General features: G+C 39.9%; 1 protein-coding gene and 1 non-coding gene across 3 annotated transcripts in view; both read right to left on the bottom strand.

Moving 5' to 3' along the window:
- Nucleotides 1-18793, bottom strand: part of MOXD1 (monooxygenase DBH like 1) — an 86467-nt gene that overhangs the window by 16703 nt on the left and 50971 nt on the right. For both annotated transcript variants that reach the window (XM_021693269.2, XM_021693270.1), the window contains exons 5-9: nucleotides 5169-5348; nucleotides 4782-4884; nucleotides 3064-3230; nucleotides 1780-1971; nucleotides 569-628 (exon numbers count right to left, since the gene is read on the bottom strand). In XM_021693269.2, the coding sequence (XP_021548944.1) occupies nucleotides 569-628; nucleotides 1780-1971; nucleotides 3064-3230; nucleotides 4782-4884; nucleotides 5169-5348 (702 nt within the window). The remainder of the gene's footprint in view (nucleotides 1-568; nucleotides 629-1779; nucleotides 1972-3063; nucleotides 3231-4781; nucleotides 4885-5168; nucleotides 5349-18793) is intronic.
- On the bottom strand, nucleotides 15651-15757 carry LOC123325593. Its single transcript, XR_006540529.1, has one exon. It is a non-coding gene; the product is annotated as a U6 spliceosomal RNA (small nuclear RNA).

Raw genomic sequence — 18793 nt, 5'->3', positions numbered from 1 at the left:
TGGACTTATCCATCAAAGATATTTCCATCAGGTGCATGTTGTTGACCTCTTTCATACTGTCATTATCAAGTTTTAGTATTAAGATTATGCTAACTTCATAAAATGAGTTGGTGGGAGGTATTCCCTGGGAGAAACTATGTAAAGCATGAATGGTCTATTTCTTGAGTGTTTGTCAGGACTCCTCAGTAAATCTGCTGGACCAAATTTCTCTTTGGGTCAGAATGCAATTCATTCTTCCTTTTGAAGTTCTTGATTCATCTAAGTCTGGACTCAAGCAGTTGGTCACTTGCAACCACAAGTCTTTAATTAAAAAAAAGAGAAAAAGCTAAATGACTAGGATAGCTTTTCATGAAAGGGTTAATAAATTATACCGCAAATTTGCTGTAGAATCATTAGTTAATCTGATAAAATGCTAAAATAGCTCTGATTTCACTTTTGTGATGTTTCTTGCTCAAGATGTTCAGGAATTTTGCCTCCAAAATGGGAATGCTTTTTGCTTTTTCTCCTCTAAAATCAAAGTTTGTCTTTCTCCATAAATGAATTTTAATAATCATAAAAATCTTCTTACCCAAGTCATCCGGGATCTATCTTTTGTGTTGTAACGACACTCAGTAATTAGATTATCTCCCTAGAACATAAAAATGAAAGCTTTCAGATTGGAGTTTGAGGCTGTTTTATTTATATAATACGTTTGTAGGCCAATAGTTTTATTTACTATGTGAGTAGATTCATTAAGAAATTTAATCCAGGGGAACCTTGAGCTACTTAATTCTAAGACTGTCAGTATAATAAACAAGCAAACAAACAAATAAGGCTCTCTCAGGTCAGACTCCACCATGTTCTAGCTGCATGACCTTAGGTAAGGAAAAGAATTACCTGGGCACAATTTATTTATTTAAAAAATAATTATATAAAATAGCTGTTATTTTGCACAGCTTTGTGAACAGATTAAATGACATAACATGCATCTAGTTCTTAGTGCAGATTAAACACTTCATAAATGTTACCCACAAATACTAGTTATTGTGATGCCCTCTTCATTTATATTATTTTCTTTAATGGTCTTTAGTCACATCTTTATTTCCTCACAACAGAATTGTGAAGCAAAGTAATAGTTATTGTTCCAATGTTTTCTAACTTTTGAACAATTCAGCATACACAGAAAATAATTTTGTTTATGGTTCACCACTCAGGTCAATGGACAGGCTATTCATGGACCAGAGGCAGCTTGTGCTGGGTGCTGGTCCCTAGATTTGCTCTCCTGGCCCACTACTCAGAAGGCCCACGGATCAGGTTCTCAACACACTGTCCTTCCACACTGGCCTTCCATAACCCCAAGTATTGTTGCAAGCTGGATAGTTAGCTCTGTCCAAAACCCTTGTCAAATGAAAGAATTATCCTTATCTTCATTTTTACCAAGATCGAGCTTCCCAAAATTCTTCTCTGATATAAAAAAAAATCTCTGATTTTTGTATTACCAGAATTGTAACCCAAAGGTTTGCAAAGAAAAGAGTAGTGTTTGGTACTCAGAACCCAAGGTTTTCTTTTCTTTAAATCAACAACGTGAGTTGCCCCTGGGAATGGTAAGAAAAGTGAGTTTGATTTTGGGAATCAAATCAAACACATTCCATCTGGGTTGTGCAACACCCACAGTGGGTGGCTTCAAGAATGTGAATACCATGAGCAATTCACTTTACTGGTAGAAAACCTCGCTAAATCACAGTAGATAGATGCCTTGACTTTTCTAAGATTCAGTGAAAAAGAACAAAACATTCATACTGGTAAGATTGTTTGTTCTTCCCTTAGATACTGAAACTCCTGGAAGTTGAAGTCAAAATCGTCATCATAAGCCAGTAATCTCATTTCCTCCCCTTTGCGAAAATGACGGAGCCTGATGCCCCTGCCAGCCAGGTGAGCATGGAGAAGAACAGCAAACACATGGATTCCACTTGGCTTTTCAGCTTCCAGAGCCTACAGGCGGGGCACACAGAGGAACACAGAATTAGCCCAAACAAGCACATGTTCAGACAGTTCACCATAAAAGAGAGTTGGAGGGACAACTGAGAAGAAAATCTAAAGCAATTTAAGTGAATGCTTAAGCAGCCAAACATTTTGAATTTGGATTTTTCATGACTTATTCCTAGCAGTGTTATCTTTGTGAAGTAACATTTGCAGGCAGAAAAGAAAGGGAAATAATGCTTACTGAGGACCTACCAGACCACTTCTAAATGTTATCTTTCTTTTTCCTTCTTTTAGGAGGTAAAGAGTCAATCAAAGCTCTTGGCAAAAAGATTCCAGTATGTTAGTAACCTGTAAATAGAAACTCTTAAAAAGAGAAATGATTCCTACTTTCCAAGATAAGAAAACCAAGTGGAAGAGTGGAATTCCATGAATTGCCCTTGGTCCTACAGCTAGTACATGATGTCATGGCAATTTGAATCCTGATCTAAATAACTCAAACGGCATAATCTTTCCACTTCATCAGTCTGCCATCTGTCTACAATATAATAGCTTATAATTTGTAAAGAATATGATCCATGTTGAAATACATTTATTTAAGAAAAAAGAACTGTAAATGGAAGTATCCATAATTAAATACTTTACATGGTTTTCCTTACTCAATATGCATTTTTATATTAGGTACTCTTGCTCTTTGGTTTACATAGGACGGAAACTATAAAGCAGAGAAAAGGAGAAAAAAATGAAAATGAATAATGGAAAAAACAAATCTGGATTAAAAAGTGAAGTTGAGAAATGGAAAAACAGACCACACGAACCAAGGTAGAAATTGTAAAAGATAAAGTGTCAAATATGAAAAAAAAACAAAGGAAGTAGGTCAGGAAGGAAAACATCCTGGAAGTTATTCTTGTCCAGAATTCTACTCCTACAGCCTTCAAGATCTAAAAAAGCAGTCAAAGGGTTGCCACAATGATAAATAATGGCTTTACAGCATGACAACAAGAAAAAGATTAATAACAACAAGCATGGGATTTTCCAAACATAGTTTCCAAGAGCACTGATGAATCTATGACTAGTAGCTCACAGACTCTATGTTCTACATACCTCTTCTAGGCATTCCAGAGTGCAGTGACCCTCAGACTGGAATTCAGGCATCCCTGGAGGGATGGTGTGGAAGAGGCTTACCCAGAGGCCAGCCTCAATCACCCCAGCATCGTACTTCTTTATATCTGTCGTATGAAATAACCTCAGTCCAGAATTATCTATTAAGCCTGGAATAAGAACATATAATTAAAAGTGAGTTTGAGTTCTTAAAAAAAAAGTTCTCCACATTCAGTTGAAATGGATTTATTAATTTTCCTTAAAATCTCACAAGGGAAAGAATTACAAGTAAAGATTAATGGAAGACAACATTCAGTTTCACAAACAGCAATTAAAACATAAGTCACCATATTGTCTGCAACCATTTTTGACTTACACAGTATACCATAGGAGAAATGTCTGTGTTGTCTAACTGATATATTCCACAATGATCTAACATAAAGATAGACCAAAGGAAAATTCTAAAGTCATTCATCAGAATATAGAATAACTCAACAAAAGCTTTATTTATATTGTTTTCAGGTAAAGTTCACTAACATTTCCATAGAGGTAGAAGCCCCTTGGTCTAGAAACCATCTGCTGATAGAATAAACTACTGATGATTAATTTTCTTTATAGTTTGCCACCATTCTTTTAATCACTCAATGAACAGTTATTCAATCAACAAAAAATATTAATAATCTATTATGTGACTAGAAAGCATGACAATAAGCATGTGGGGATGAAAGATGAGTAAGACACATTCCTTGCTGAGACAGTTATCATAAGGATGGAGAGTCCCAACCCCCTCATAAATCTGTTCTACTGACTTCGAAACTAATTGACTCCTTTCTGCAGGGTTGACTTACCTACCTGTGATTACCAAATTGACACTTTGGAACCATTGGCATATACACAATTTTATATTAATTGGTGTGATTATTTTTATTGTTTCTCTTTCTCACTATGCTATAATTTCCACCTGGTTTGGTGTGTTTTCACTCATGTTGTATCATTAAGCACAGACCGGAGACAGAGCTGGTGCTCAGTATCTGCTGAATAATTGCACACATCAGTGTAAAATAATAACTTTGAGTTACTTCTGTTGAGAACTTCATATTGAATCTTTCAACTTTTTGGTTTTGGATTATTACATAAGAGGGTTTAGAAAAGTAGATTCACAAATCAAATATAAGTACAAACCCTCTTCATTTCAATATCATATTACACAGTGTGTCTGTACACATAAAAATAATATTTTCTAGTGTGATGAATGGTAGCATTTCATATGAGCAGTTAGGAAATGTTTCATAAGCACCAGGTTTGGGGAACTAACATATCACAAGGAGAAAAATCTATTATCCTACTTCTTGGAAAGCAGGATGCAAATTGTTTTTTTAAGAACATTGACCATGTGCATTCATTTTGCCTGGTTCAGTGCTGGTTAATCACTGTTGCCTCGGTGTAATTTTTTTATTATTAACATATAATGTATTATTTGTTTCAGGGGTACAGGTCTGTGATTCATCAGTCTTACACAATACACAGCGCTCGCCATAGCACATACCCTCCTCAAAGTAATTTTTAACAGTATCCTCTTTTGCTCTAAAAAGTACCCTAATTTGGATGACAATGTATAGGTTAATTCCTTCTAAGACTGGGTGGTAGTTTATTTCAACCCTGTTAAGATACTTACAAAACTTTTAAAAATCATAGGTAAAATATATGAAGAATAAACTCACCCTCCTTATATGTCGGATTGTCATAATGGACTTCCAGGAGCACATAACGAGGATCTAACGGAGTGCCAAGGGATAATCCAACATGAGGTGGATAGGAAAAACCCTAAATAAGGCAAATTCCATGAGACGTGCCCTATGAAAGCCCCTAAAAGTTCTATTCCACTCAAAAACCAACCATTCTCAAAGATATTTCAACATTCTGGAACTCCATAATCTAGAGTGGATATAACAAAATGGCATAAGGAGAGAATCGCTTCCAATGGGAAGAAAAATAAGTCACCCTCCTATCAGAAATGATGCATAGAGCTTTACTTCTAAGTATTAGAACCGGAGGGAAAGAAACATGATTCATGAATAGTGTCACATCTCAGTAATTGTTGGTCCCACCTCTCCACCAATGGCCCAGGCGAAAATAACGGTCTCGCAGGTGAGGAACGCGTCGGGCATGTTAGGGTGGTAGCACTCGTGGCCATAGTCCAGGACGCTGTCGTTAAAGCTGCTGCTGCACTGGTAGAGTAGGATGTGGTGGACCAGACTCTCGTGGCCTCTCTGTATCAGTGGCTCCACCTGAACAAGCACACACGAGAGGGAGGATGCCATGAAGCAAAGCACCCTACAAGCCCTGCGGTAAGCAGGAAGCGAGCATAAACGATGATCAGTTTTGCAAAGGAATCATGTTCTCAACTATGTCAAAGTTATGATGTGGCTCAAAAACAATTTGTTCTGGGGAAGATAACAAAGATAATGATGGTGACGGTGGCAAGAGCGAAGGTGAGGTAACCCATGGGGCGCCTGGGTGGCTCAGTCGGCTGAGGGCCCAGCTCTTGGTTTCAGCTCAGGTCATGATCTCAGGGTGGTGAGATGAAGCCTCACCTTGGGCTCCGCGCTCAGTGGGCAGAATCTGCTGGATGTGCTTTCCTCTGACCCTCCCCCAACTCATGCGCCCTCCCTCTCTCAAATAAATAAGTAAATCTTAAAAAAAAAAAAATGTGAGATAATGTTTTCCTCCAGGAATCATAAGATTTGCTGATCTGTTTGGGTTTTGAACTCACTTTTGTTTTCCTTAGCATTCTGTGTGGCAACTGTTTCCAGACTGCTTTCTTCCAGGCTTCTTTGCCCTTTGTTCCCTTCCCTCTTTTTTCTTTTCTTTTCTTTTTTTTTTTTTGCCACATTAAAAAAAAAAAATCAAGGCTGTAGATAGACACAAACTCCCTCAGACTCCCTCTCTTCCACCTCAAAATATTATCTTTATCCATCCTTATTGAAGGTGATAGATGATGTCTCATTCATCTATTACCTATCTTTCTATCAATCATCTATCCATTATCTATCATCTATCTATCTATCTATCTATCTATCTATCTATCTATCTATCTATCTTTCTATCTACTGTCTATTTTTCTATCTGGTGCTAAGCATAGCGCTGGACACAAAGTAGGGCTCAATAATGGATATTCTTATTTTAGTGACTAAAATCAAATTCTAATAAGAATCTTACTATTAGAATTTGGGAGAGAAAACAACATTGTAGTGATGTGCCCCTGTAACACTGCTCAAATTAGGAGAGGGAAAGTGGAAACCAGGGAAGAGAATGAGCGGTCAAGCTGGTTCTAATACTGACAGCACAATGCATGTGAGCATGTTCCTTCTGTTGTCCCTCCTGGGAGTTCCCTTCATAACACCTGCCCACCTCAGCCCAGGAACTCAGGAGGAGCTAAGTGCATCCACAGGTCCCCAAGTGCCTTACCTGCCGAGGAAGTGCAGTACTTAGCGTAGTTAAATACAAGGCTCCAGGATTCTTTGAACCCTCCATACATCTGCTAAAGAAGTCCTGGTGTGTCCTTAAATTTCCAAGACTTTACCTGTCCTAGAGTTCAACACCTCTGCCTTTATCCTTAACTACTCAAATGCAGGCAAATGCATTTTGAAACCCTTGCTTGTTCTCTGCTTTAGACATGCATATAAAGATAAAGTGTTTTTAGCTATTCTCTCCTAAGGCTTTCCATTTTGATTTTCTACATAGTTTTTCTTTCTTTCTTTTTTTAAATCAGAAAATGGAAGCAGCCACACAGGGAAACAGTATGTAGAAGGCAGAGATCTGAATAAGCAGCCAGGGGGTTTCCACTTTGCAAATCCAGCTTGCCTTTGTGTTGCCTTGTGAGTCATGCCGGGGCTAACCCACACGCACATTTTTAACATCACATTCACAGAAATTACATTGCACATGGCTTTGTTTGCACTTGTCTCATCTCTAAAGGACCGGGCACCCCGAAGGCAGAAACTATTTTCTATTTCGTTTGAAAATGACAGTTATTATTTAAGCATGGTTGCATAATACATTACACAGAAGGGTAACCTAAGATTTCTATTAAAGTTTAGTTCCCACATCCAATTTGAGCTTTCTTGTGAGATTTCACTTATGTGGGCACCTCAGCACTCCAAGGGGGACGGGGCACAGTTTGTCCACAGGAACACAGGGACAGGAGACATTTTCATGAAGTGCCTTATCAGTTCAGGCAGAACCTGGAGGTGGTGCTGAGCTCCACAGGGCCGGTCCAGAAAGGAGCCACTAGGGCAAAGGAGAGATGACTGCTGCCAAGGCAGCTACAGAAACAAATGGCATTCATTGAGGCGAGCTACAAGTGTGCATGGGGAATATATTTATTAAGGCTGGGTGGTGCCTGCCTTTAAGGAGTTTCACGTTCAACTTCTTGAAAGAACCTTTTAGGAGCAAGTGTTTATTTCTTTCTTTCTTAAATACAGTAAGTGCTGAAACCAACACCAAGCTTCTAAGCTACTAATGCATTCTAGGAACAGTAATAATAACAACTGTATTTTATTTAGCACCTACTCTACTATCTGTCAGCCACTGGATTCGTCATTTCATTTAATATTGACAACAATCTATCAGGTTAATGTTATTGACTCCATTTTACAGATAAGAGAAGTTAGACTCAGAGGATTAGGCAACAAGCCCAAAGTACCATAGGCAGGAAATGGTAGATGGGGATTTGAGATGAGGCTGGACTGACCCCAAAGTCAATACTCTCCCATCTGCCACACATCATTGCAGGAGATGCTTCAGGCCCTGGAAGCTGCTGCCAGCGAGGGGGAGGATGAAGACTGGGAGCCTTACGTCTGGGGGAGAGGGGTCTCCTGTCCCCCTTTCCCCCCTTGCCCCCCTTGCCCCCTCAGTCCGAGCATCCGTTGGCCCTTAGGGAGACGAGACAGATGGTGGTCTTTTGATATGTTCTTTCCTAAGGAGAGCAAATAACAAGGTCTTTCTTCAAAACCTGGTGAGGTCTTCAAAGAGAATTAAGTTGTAATTACAAACCGAGGGGAGAGCCTGCAAGTTTTTCCCAAGAAAAAAATACATTCATAAGATAACAAGGAAACTTTCCGCATGCAAACCTGAGCACTGTTCATAGGAGAAAATATGAAGGCTTGGGAGAAGCAAAGCTCTCGGCAAAATGGAAAGGATGTGAGAGATGAAGGTGCAAACGAAGAAAGAGAAGTGAGGATAACTACGGAATGAAGGTGCCACTAATATCAGAGACAAAACGCAGGTTATCAAACCCTTGAAGAACAGAAGCATTTCTGGAGAAGGAATTTTAAGATGACCACGTGGGATAATTAAGTGAGACCCGAGGATATTCCTATGGGTAGGCATAACCTATTCAGTGCAGGGGACAAGTTCCAGGGAATGGGAGCATCTTGACCGGAGTGGGGCTGGCTCTCTCTCTCGGTGCCCCACACAGAGCAGAATTCCCCACAAAGCTTCCTGCCACACTTCCGGAGCATAGAGAATCCAGTGCCCTGCTACCAATCCCAGAAAAATACTGCTGCTCATTTCCCGCTGCTTCCTCAACCAGCTCCACAAACCTCGGAAGCAGCTGCAGCCCCTGCCGGGCCATTCTTCCTCAGCCCAAATAAGGCTGAGGCCGAGACTGGCGAGCACTGTATGAGCCTGGAGAGAGAGGTGCTCCATGATACAGGCTTCTTGCAGGTGGAATGCAAGCGTTAAACACTACCCTTTCTTGTGTATTCAGGAATGGTCTACGCAAGAAAGACTCCTCCTTTCACATCATTGCATCGTTTGAAATAATTGTTTAATTTTTATCTTAAAAATATTTTGGAGACAAATAAGGCTGTAGTGAATCACTGCTTCTAAAGAGCAGCACTTAAACAGGGTGACTTATTTTGGTTACTTCAGAGATGTCACATTATCATCACAATCTAGATAGGAATGCCAAAAGTTGCCTCTATTAAAAAAAAAATTAAGCTTAAAAAAATTGTCAAAGAAGGTCATGCCAACATAAGGTATACAAATGTGGATAAATGGGTACTTCTGAGACTGGAACAAACATTTAATTTCATTTTTGTTTTAGGCTGGCTGTATGACTGCAGAAAAAAAGAAAAAGAAATAGAAAATGCATACGGAAGTGGGTGGCAGGGACACCAACACCTGATGACATATTAAACCATGTTATATGACATATTGTTATCCCTGTGTTTTTGTACACAGGTGGGATTTGCAGACCAGAACACATGGGAATTCCCTACATCCACCTTCATATATGCATTAGAGGCCAGGCAACGATGGCCTGGCACCTGTGGGTTATCTGTTAGCTCCCCTGCAGAGCAAAGGAACAATCTAGAAAAGAAATCACAGATGGAATGGGGATGAGGGGGAAGCCTTCAACCTGAAAGATTTTTAAGACTAAAACAGTCTCCAGTTAGTTCAGCAACTGAAACTTTGGGGTACCCTTGAGAGGACTTAGGAGTAAAAAAGAAAACAAGAGAAAAAGAGAGCTGCTAATCATAGCCAAGACCAAGGTGGAAATTAGTATCGACTATAAAACTGGGAATTGAAAAGCCCCAAATATTACACTGTTCTCATGACCCTGTCATCTTCTCTTACCCTCTATCCAGGTCAATATGTCTAGCATAATCCCTGCCACACACAGACTGCTTAGTAACTATTTATTGAACGGAAATGAAGATTTTCCATGAAGCCTTTCCATCAACAAGACTGAGCCATCAAATTCATTGCCTCCTAATTTCTTGATTGTCTCAACACCAGTGACCTACCCTGCATCCCACTTCAGCAACCCAATCCCACTGTCCCACCCTGCACTTATAACCACCCAGGACTGTGCTCCCTCTGAAACTCTCTTTCTGTCCCTCTTTCCTGCTCTGTTGGTTCTTTCACACCTCTCCAGTCTCTCAACCTGTCACTTTTTCCCAGGAGGCTCCTTGAAACCAACCCCTCACAATTGACCCAGACACTCACAACTGTGAATCAATCCTGTAATCTTCCCCTTCTGATCCTCCACTTGTACTGAAGTACTGAGGTACTGCATTTCACAACCATTCATATAAAAGCTCAAAAGTCAGGATTCACAGTTGTACTTCCGTGCATCAGTCTTTCCTTATTTTGCGCTGTGTTCTGTTCCTTGGCTATGGATGAGTATAACTTGTTCAGTGCAGGGTACAAGCTTCAGAAAATGAAAGCACTTTGCTCCCATTGCAAACATTTTAAAATCTATGTACACCTCCTAATCAGCTCTCGGTAAATGACTCAATTATTTTGGTAAGGGAGGAAAGAATTTTTATTCATTCCGTAGCTGCATGAGGGCAGAGTTGGACACAATACAATTAGGAAAAAATTTTAATTACATAAAATAATGCAATGATCCAAAGAATCTTACTTGATATGACCTTGTTGTTTAGAACAGAATGAGATGGGGATAAGACAAAAACTTCCAAGTGTGTCAGAATTCCTTGGAACATAGAACCAAGGCACTATATCAGAATAGGAGGTAAGAAACTCTTAGTGGAAATGTATATTATCTTTCTGTCATTAAAGGTTTGGGGTCCTTGACAAAACTGTGCCTGCCTGATGGTCTTTCACAAACACCTATTGGGAAACAGATTATGTTCCAAAAAGACTTCTCCAAAAAACCACTGAACATTGGCAAACTTAAGAATCCACATGCTTTTGCAAACTTCAAATACCAATTACCTCAACAATAACAATAAACATATTTTTTGCTTTATTCCCTTATACTGGGTTGAATAGTGTCCTTCCAAAATTCATGTCCACCTGGTACTTCAGAATGTGCCCTTATTTGGAAAGAGGGTCTTTGCAAATGTTATTAGTTAAGATGAAGTTACACTGAAAAAAAAAGGCGGCGGGGGGCGGGGGTGCCTGGGTGGCTCAATCGCTAAGCATCTGGCTTTTGGCTCAGGTCATGATCCCAGGGTCCTAGGATCAAGATCAAGTCCCGCATCGGGCTCCCTGCTCAGTGGGGAGTCTGCTTCTCCCTCTCCCGCTCCCCCTGCTTGTGTTCTCTCTCTCACTGTCTCTCTCTCTCTCTCTGTCAAATAAATAAATTAAATCTTAAAAAAAGAAAAAAAGATGACGTCACACTGGCTTAGGATGGTCCTAAATCCAATGACTAGTGTTTTTATAGAAGAGAAAGGAGAAGGAGATTCAGACTCAGACATACACACAGAGAAGCTGATCATGTGAAGATGGACACAGAGACTGGACTCAAGCTGCTACAGAAGCTGGAACAGCCAAGGAACAATTCTTCCCTAGAGCCTTCAGATGGAACATGGATGGCCCTGCTAATGCCTTGATTTTGGACTTCTGGCCTCTAGAGCTGTGAGAGAATAAAGTTCTGCTGTTTCAAGCTACCTGGCTTGCGGTCACTTATCAGAGCATCCCCAGGAAGCTCATACATCTTCCTCTCTCAATTTTTTTATCATAAACTAACAATTCACAGATTTGTACACTTACACCTAGGTCATGATTGTCCCTGCATTTGTTTGAGACACAAACTTACTACAAATATACATTATTTCCTCTTACATGATTGAGATTAAATAATTCCATATAGTTACTTAGTCTTAAGGCTATTTTACTTGATGAATATGCAAGTGCTCTTGAAAATGTTAAGTAAGTTTTATTATCTAAAGCTAAGTATATGTATATTTTACTTTAGTTTTTACTTTTGGAGGATAAAAAAGGAGCAGGGGAATAGGGGTGAGGGTGGGGGTCGTTCCCTTCTTGACTTGTCCAAGGATACTGAGCTCAGTGTGAGAAAAACAGGAGGTTATTAGAGCTCTTATGAGCAATTTTCCTATACTTATTCTTCCAAGTCTACTCATTTAAGATGTTGCTTGTTGAAACATGAGTAGAACATAGCTCTCCAAAAACAACTTGCAATTCAACAAATTAAAAATTAAAACAAAAGGAGAGAGGTGATGGGTGGAATGTGTAATGAGCTGGAAACTTGGTAAATCTCCATCACTTTTCTTCCTGCCCATTCTTGTTCCTGGCACTGTGCTTTATATAGCCACCCCAGGCACAGGCTGATGTCCACGGAAAAGCCAGTAAACCATCTCTGACAGAGGTAATCCAAAGGGCAGCTGGCTCATAATGCAATGCTGCCTATGAAAACATTTCAGCCAGAGCTAGCGGTGTAGACAGATGATTATAAAATCATGCTGATATGCTCATGGGACTATGGTAGGATAATAGATAGTATCTACCTGTCTTGCCCTCCTTATCCTCATCCCTAATGGGGAGATCTCTTTTAGCATAACAATATATTCAACTTAAAAGAGACAACCAAATTGAGCAAGAAAATGGTATTATTGTCTCACAGGTAATCCACTTTGAAAAAGGTCAGAGTTCAAAGCCCAACCTGACTTGCTGATGTGGTGTCAAGGGGCCACAGCTTGAATGGACTGGGCAGCTAAAGCTCAGGAAGTGATAGTTAAGTGGAACAGAGATGAAGAGAAGGAATGAAGGGAAGATCCAAGGGAGAGGAGACTTCTGGGAAATAATTTACCCCCCTTCTGCAATCCTGATTTCTTATGGAAACTAAGATGTGTGTGGCCATGCTCTGTCAGCCATAATTGACCAGTTCAGGAATGGGCGCCCAACCCATCAATCTTTCCCTGGGACTTGAAAACTATGAAAAAGAACTTAATACCTTCTGGAAGCTGGACACTGTGAAAGAAGTCAGTGTGTAGTGAGATCCAATAAAGGTGGTGCACAAAAAAGTTCCAAAGACAAGATGGTCTCAGCAGGGTTTGAATACTTAAGTTGTTCCTGAACCCAGCTGCATCTCTGCCATTCTCTGGCTTACTTGTTCAATCTTTCCTCTTATTTCATGAGTCAATTCCCTTCTATTTCCAAAACTAGTATAAGTTTGCAACCAAGATTCCTGATTAAGCGTCAAACACAAGTAAATATATATCATCAATTCATCAATTCTGTGTGTGCATTTATACATGTGCTATCTGAAATTGTCTTCTTTTTTCTCTTAGGAACTTTTTGCTACATAAAACTATTTTGTTTTAATTTTACTCTTTCATTTTATTTATAGTTCTTAATTGGATCTGGGTACATTAATAACAAAGTTCCTTCTATCAATGTCCTCAAAAAGCAAATGAGAAATATAATCACCCCCTATAAAACACACAAGTGTCTCTCTCCTTTGCTTACTGATTGCTGATATATTCCACATAGGTATTTAGTATTCAGCCTGGCTTATTTTGAGAGTTGTTTTTTTTTTTTAAGACTTGTTTATGTGTGACCAGGAAAGTCCCAGGGAAGGGGGATATTAATTCTCTAAGTCATAGCTCCGGTTTTAATGTTTTTTGATATTCTTCCAGGGAACATCACCTCTGTGACTTCCAGCCATACAAATGAGTATGCCACCAACACAGTAAAGCAGTCAACTACTCCATGTTCATCAGTCTCAAGGACTGGGACAGTTACCATCTTGACACCCATAACAACATTTAAAATGGCAACACCGGGGGTTTCAACAAAAAGGACTTCCCTCACCTCAGTTTCACAAAACATACCCCAGAAGCCATTGACGATGACCATGACCACAGCCCTCAACAGTTTAGTGACATCTGCTGCTTCATCAATAACAAGTATGTATCATCTTTTTTTTAAGAATGAAGGGGGGGAAATCGGAGGGGGAGACAAACCATGAGAGACGATGGACTCTGGGAAACAAGCTGAGGGTTCTAGAGAGGAGGGGGTGGGGGGATGGGTTAGCCTGGTGATGGGTATTAAAGAGGGCACGTATTGCATGGAGCACTGGGTGTTATACGCAAACAATGAATCATGGAACACTACATCAGAAACTAATGATGTAATGTATGGTGATTAACATAACATAATAATAAAAAAATAATAAATAAAATAAAATAAAAACTAAAAAAAAAAAAGAACAGTGTGGTTGCCCAGCAGGAGCACAGATGCTCCAATGAAGCTGTAAATACCCTAGAAAGCCTGAAGGTCTCAGAATTGCCTCCTTTCCTCTGAAAAACAAACTGAGGGTTCTAGAGGGGAGGGGGGAGGGGGATGGGTTAGCCTGGTGATGGGTATTAAAGAGGGCACATTCTGCATGGAGCACTGGGTGTTATGCACAAACAATGAATCAAGGAACACTACATCAAAAACTAATGATGTAATGTATGGTGATTAACATAACATAATAATAATTTAAAAAAATAACAAGTATGTATCAGAACTGACCCATGCTTCCTATGCTGAACATAGTTGTGAAATGCTATAGGTATGTCATTGTGCCATTCTGCAAAAATAGAAATGTAGATGATGACGTCATGTTAAATAAGTTAGTGGTATAGATCCTGGTATTCTTGTTCCTGTAGAAAATGAGTGTCCAACTTAATCAGGCCGAATAATGACTGTGACTAAGTGAGGTGTCCTACCAGGGAATTGTCCTTCAACGTGGTGTGAAGATGCGTCATGCCTTTAATTCCTGGGCCCTCATTAGAGAATAGAATTAGGCAGCATCAGTCTACCTGATTTCTAAACCAAATGGCTAACTTTGGTTTTCATTCGTTTGTGCCATAAAGATATTTTCAAATGGTATTCGAATCTACATGTGCAGTATCAGGGTCATTGCTCTTCTTTTTTTTTGCATTTGTTCAAAATAGAATGCCCGTGAAACCATAAATTCTGAACCTCACAATTTTCTTAACTTATTCAAAGTGCAGTTCAACTTAAAAGCTAGTGATTACATTTATCAGAAGAGCGGACTTTCTGGGGTTTTTTCTGTGTATTTTTATGTTTTGAAATCAACTGTAATGTCTCAAGAGCTCTTGATGCGATAACACCAAAGCAGGTTCAATTCCCAATTTATTCAAAAGGAGAAATTTCAGTGAGAACGGTTTACTCAGATTGGATCTGGTTGCGAGACTACAGCTGTGTTGCCCAGACTTATTGTTAAGGCATGAACTCTTAAGAGGACTAATAAGGAAAAAAAATTCCCCAAATCGTGCTGCCTCTGAGGTTGTGGTAGAGGATCCAACTCCAGCACCACAAACACCTTCAGATCCTGGGGTTGAAGCCCCAGGGCGAGGCGGGAGGGATCCACTGGAGGAAGGAGAGCCACCAGTCATGGACACAAAGCAGGCTGGGGAGCGTTTCTACCCAGAGACTCTCTCCTCCTCCATTCAGCATTCTTATGTAGAAATTCAGAGTCTTAGCTTATTGTAATGTTATTTAAAAAGCATGTTTTTGTTTTGTTTTGTTTTCGTCTAGTCACAGCAACTATTAATTCTCAAGAAAATATATAGTTTCAAAATTTGATATTGGCAGCTTTGTTGGTATTGTATTAATACTGGGAGTTTTGTCGATTCTTGACATTGGAGGCAAAACGTATTATTCAAGAAGAACTATGTGAGTTTTGATTGGTCAGGACATTGTTATTTCTGTATTTCCTTAAATGTCATGACAAAATACCAGAATGGGGCCATAGATTTATGAGTAACATTCCTGTTAATCCTCTATGCCCAAAGTAAATTGTTGAAAAACGTGAACGCCTCACGAATTTGCGGTGCATCCTTGTGGGGGGGCCATGCTCATCTGCTCTGTATCATTCCGATTTTCATATATGTGCTGCCGAAGCGAGCACTATTAAGACTGTTTTACTTGATGAATATGCAAGTGCCCTTGAGAGACTTAAAATATTATGATTTACAGTCATCGATTTCTGAATGGGAAGTAATTAGGCTCTTTCGCCAAACACCTCAAGAATATAAACACAAACAAAGCAGAAAATTGCCTTTGAGAAAGTTTGTAACAGCATTCTTGTGTCTATTGTTCTTTGAATTTTTAATAGATTATTCATGAACTCTAAGGTAGCTGTTAGCCCTATATTAACAAATATTAACGTTCAGTTAACTGAGATATTCAATAAACTAGGGGTCACCTAGCTCCTCTAAGAAATGTTAAATTAATACCTATATGGCCAGCAAGGAGTAGTGAAAGATCTGGAGGTCAGGAGATCGAGTTCCCTTCTTGGTTGTGCCACTGAACAGCCGTGTGACATGACTGTGAGTGAGTCACAGTGCACTAGCTTTCTCCCGATCAGACTCTAATGCTCTAGTCTGTGTATAGACTAGATGAAAATAATAACGAATTTATATTTATATCTGTATCTATTCATCTAATCCTCAAAACAACCTGATGAACTTAAGTAATAGAATTGTCACATACTTTATAAATGCAGAAAATAATGCCCATGTAAGTTAAGAACCTGCCCAAGTGTCAGAGCCCGGATTTGACTATCGGTGACCCAGATCAGGAATTGGTGCTCCTAACCACCACACTGATATATTCGTAACTTTAATGGCAGGGGAGTAAAGGAGACAGGGTCAGTGCTCTACCAAGGTCACTTCAGGGTCACTTAACCTTTTCTGTGTACCTATCACTCAGATTCTGGGGGCCTTACTTCTCATCACTTCCATCTGTGGCTTTCCTCAAAGGCCTGATCTTGGGCTCACTTTGCAGGGAGCAAGAAATGCCTGAAAATGTACATTACTCTGAGGAAGGTGGTATGAATGTCCAGTAGCTTTGAGTCCGACGGGACCAACTCTAAACAAAATTTATGTTTTCCCTGGGTGCTATGGACTGAATATTTGTATCCTCCTCAAATTCATATATGGATACTCTAACCCCCAAGGTGATGATTTTGGAAGGTGGGGCCTTTGGAGGACAATTAAGTCATGGGGGCAGATCTCTCATGAATGGGATCAGTGTCCTTATAAAAGAGACCCCATAGAGTTCCCTTGCCCCTCTCACCATGTAAGGACCCAAGATGAGAAGATGGTCATCCATGTGGAAGTGGATCTCACCAGACACCGAATCTGCTGGCACCTTGATCTTGGACTCCAGAGCTGTGAGAAATAAGTTTCTGTTGTTTATAAGCCACCCAGGCTATAGTATTCTGTTAGAGCACCCCAAGTGGACTAAGACCATGGGGTGAGGTTAACACTCAAAGTACAATACAGTAACACCCTTTTTTGGTCTTTTTCCGTCCTTAGCCTTACTCTCCCACCTTGTGTTCTCTCCTGGCACTTCCTTAATCAGTCACAAGCACATAAACCCTTGTTTCAAGAGACTGCATCTGAGAGCCCAATGCAGCATAACGGTAGAGCATTTTTTGGACCCCATTGTTGGGGGTTTGAATCTAATGTTGGGGGTTTAAATCTTGCCCCATTATTTTCTTATTTATTTATTGACTTATTTATTTATATTGAAGTATATTTGACATCTAACACTGTGTAAATTTCAGGTGTACAACATATGGATTTGACACTTTTATATATTGTAATATGATTGTCATTATTATGAACATGCTAGAAGACCAGGTCTTTTCTACCAGGGTCCTGAATTTTTTAGCCACACCATTTGGCTAAGAATGATTCCCACTTCCCTTGAGGGGCCTAAACCCATCGATGTGATCCCATCCTTGAAATGAACTTAAGTTGGTCAAATCACAGGGACTTTTACATAGTGGCTGACAGAAGAGCTATCCATCCGAAGCATGAAAGAGAAAGTGCTACTTCAGGAGTTTGGGCTGCTATTTTTCTACCATAAGCGAAAAGAGCCTAAGGATGAGGACCACACAACGTTAAGGACAAACCTCAAAATGAAGCTTAGCTCTTGAAACATAACTCTCTGGACTAAGGGATTTGCTTAAAATAAACCCAAGCAACATTCAGTTGAAATAAAAATGAGTTCGATGCTGGACTCATTTAGGACAATTGTTATTATCAAGGACAATTGTTTTCTTCAGCCACTTTTTGTCTTTCCCCTCTTTAGACCAGGAACACTGAGATGACTACCCAGATCTGGATGAAGTCAGAAGCTCTGGTAATTCAGACTTCTGAAAAACACAAAAAGAAGTTCCCCAAGTAATTAGTAGTTGAGTTATATAATGTGTTTGAAAACCACATTTTTTTCATGAGAACACTGAATATTTAGAACATGCTGAAGCAGTATGACTCATCCTAATTTATCTTCCTCATCGTCAAAATGTTTTTCAAGTTACTGTGTAGGCACAGCATCCACTCTGGTCCACACTTCCATACACCCCACCTGGATTACACCAGGAGCCACCTACTTGTCTTCTTGGATGCTTAGGAGGCTGCTTTCTGGACAATGCTCCCTCTCCCAACTAATCTTCCCAGGTCACTTTTGATCTTGTTAATCTAACTGATAATTGGCAATGGCTCCACACCACCTATCCTGTAGCTGATGAAGTCCACACTTCTATTTCTGACATTCAGGATCTTATGTGGTTTGCTGCACATGAACTACACGGTCCTATATGCATGAATGCCCAACCACAGGAATCCCTTCCTACACAACACGATGTCCTTCTTCCCTCCATGGTTTCGTTCAGGGTTTATTCCATCCAATATGTCCTCCTAGCCACTCTTGGAAGTCCAGGTTTTGGGGCACCTGGATGGCTCAGTTGGTTAAGCATCTGCCTTTGGCTCAGGCCATGATCCCAGGGTCCTGGGACTGAGCCCCACATCAGGCTCCCTGCTCAGCAGGGAGTCTGCTTTTCCCTCTCCCCGTCCCCCTTGTGCTGGTGTTCTCGCTCTCTAATAAACAAATAAAATTAAAAAAAAAAAGAAATTCCAGGTTTTTTCCCCCCTGG

The sequence above is a fragment of the Neomonachus schauinslandi genome, chromosome 8, assembly GCF_002201575.2.
Source record: "Neomonachus schauinslandi chromosome 8, ASM220157v2, whole genome shotgun sequence".
NCBI classification, from domain to species: Eukaryota; Metazoa; Chordata; class Mammalia; order Carnivora; family Phocidae; genus Neomonachus; species Neomonachus schauinslandi.
This window is presented reverse-complemented; position numbering and strand designations above follow the sequence as displayed.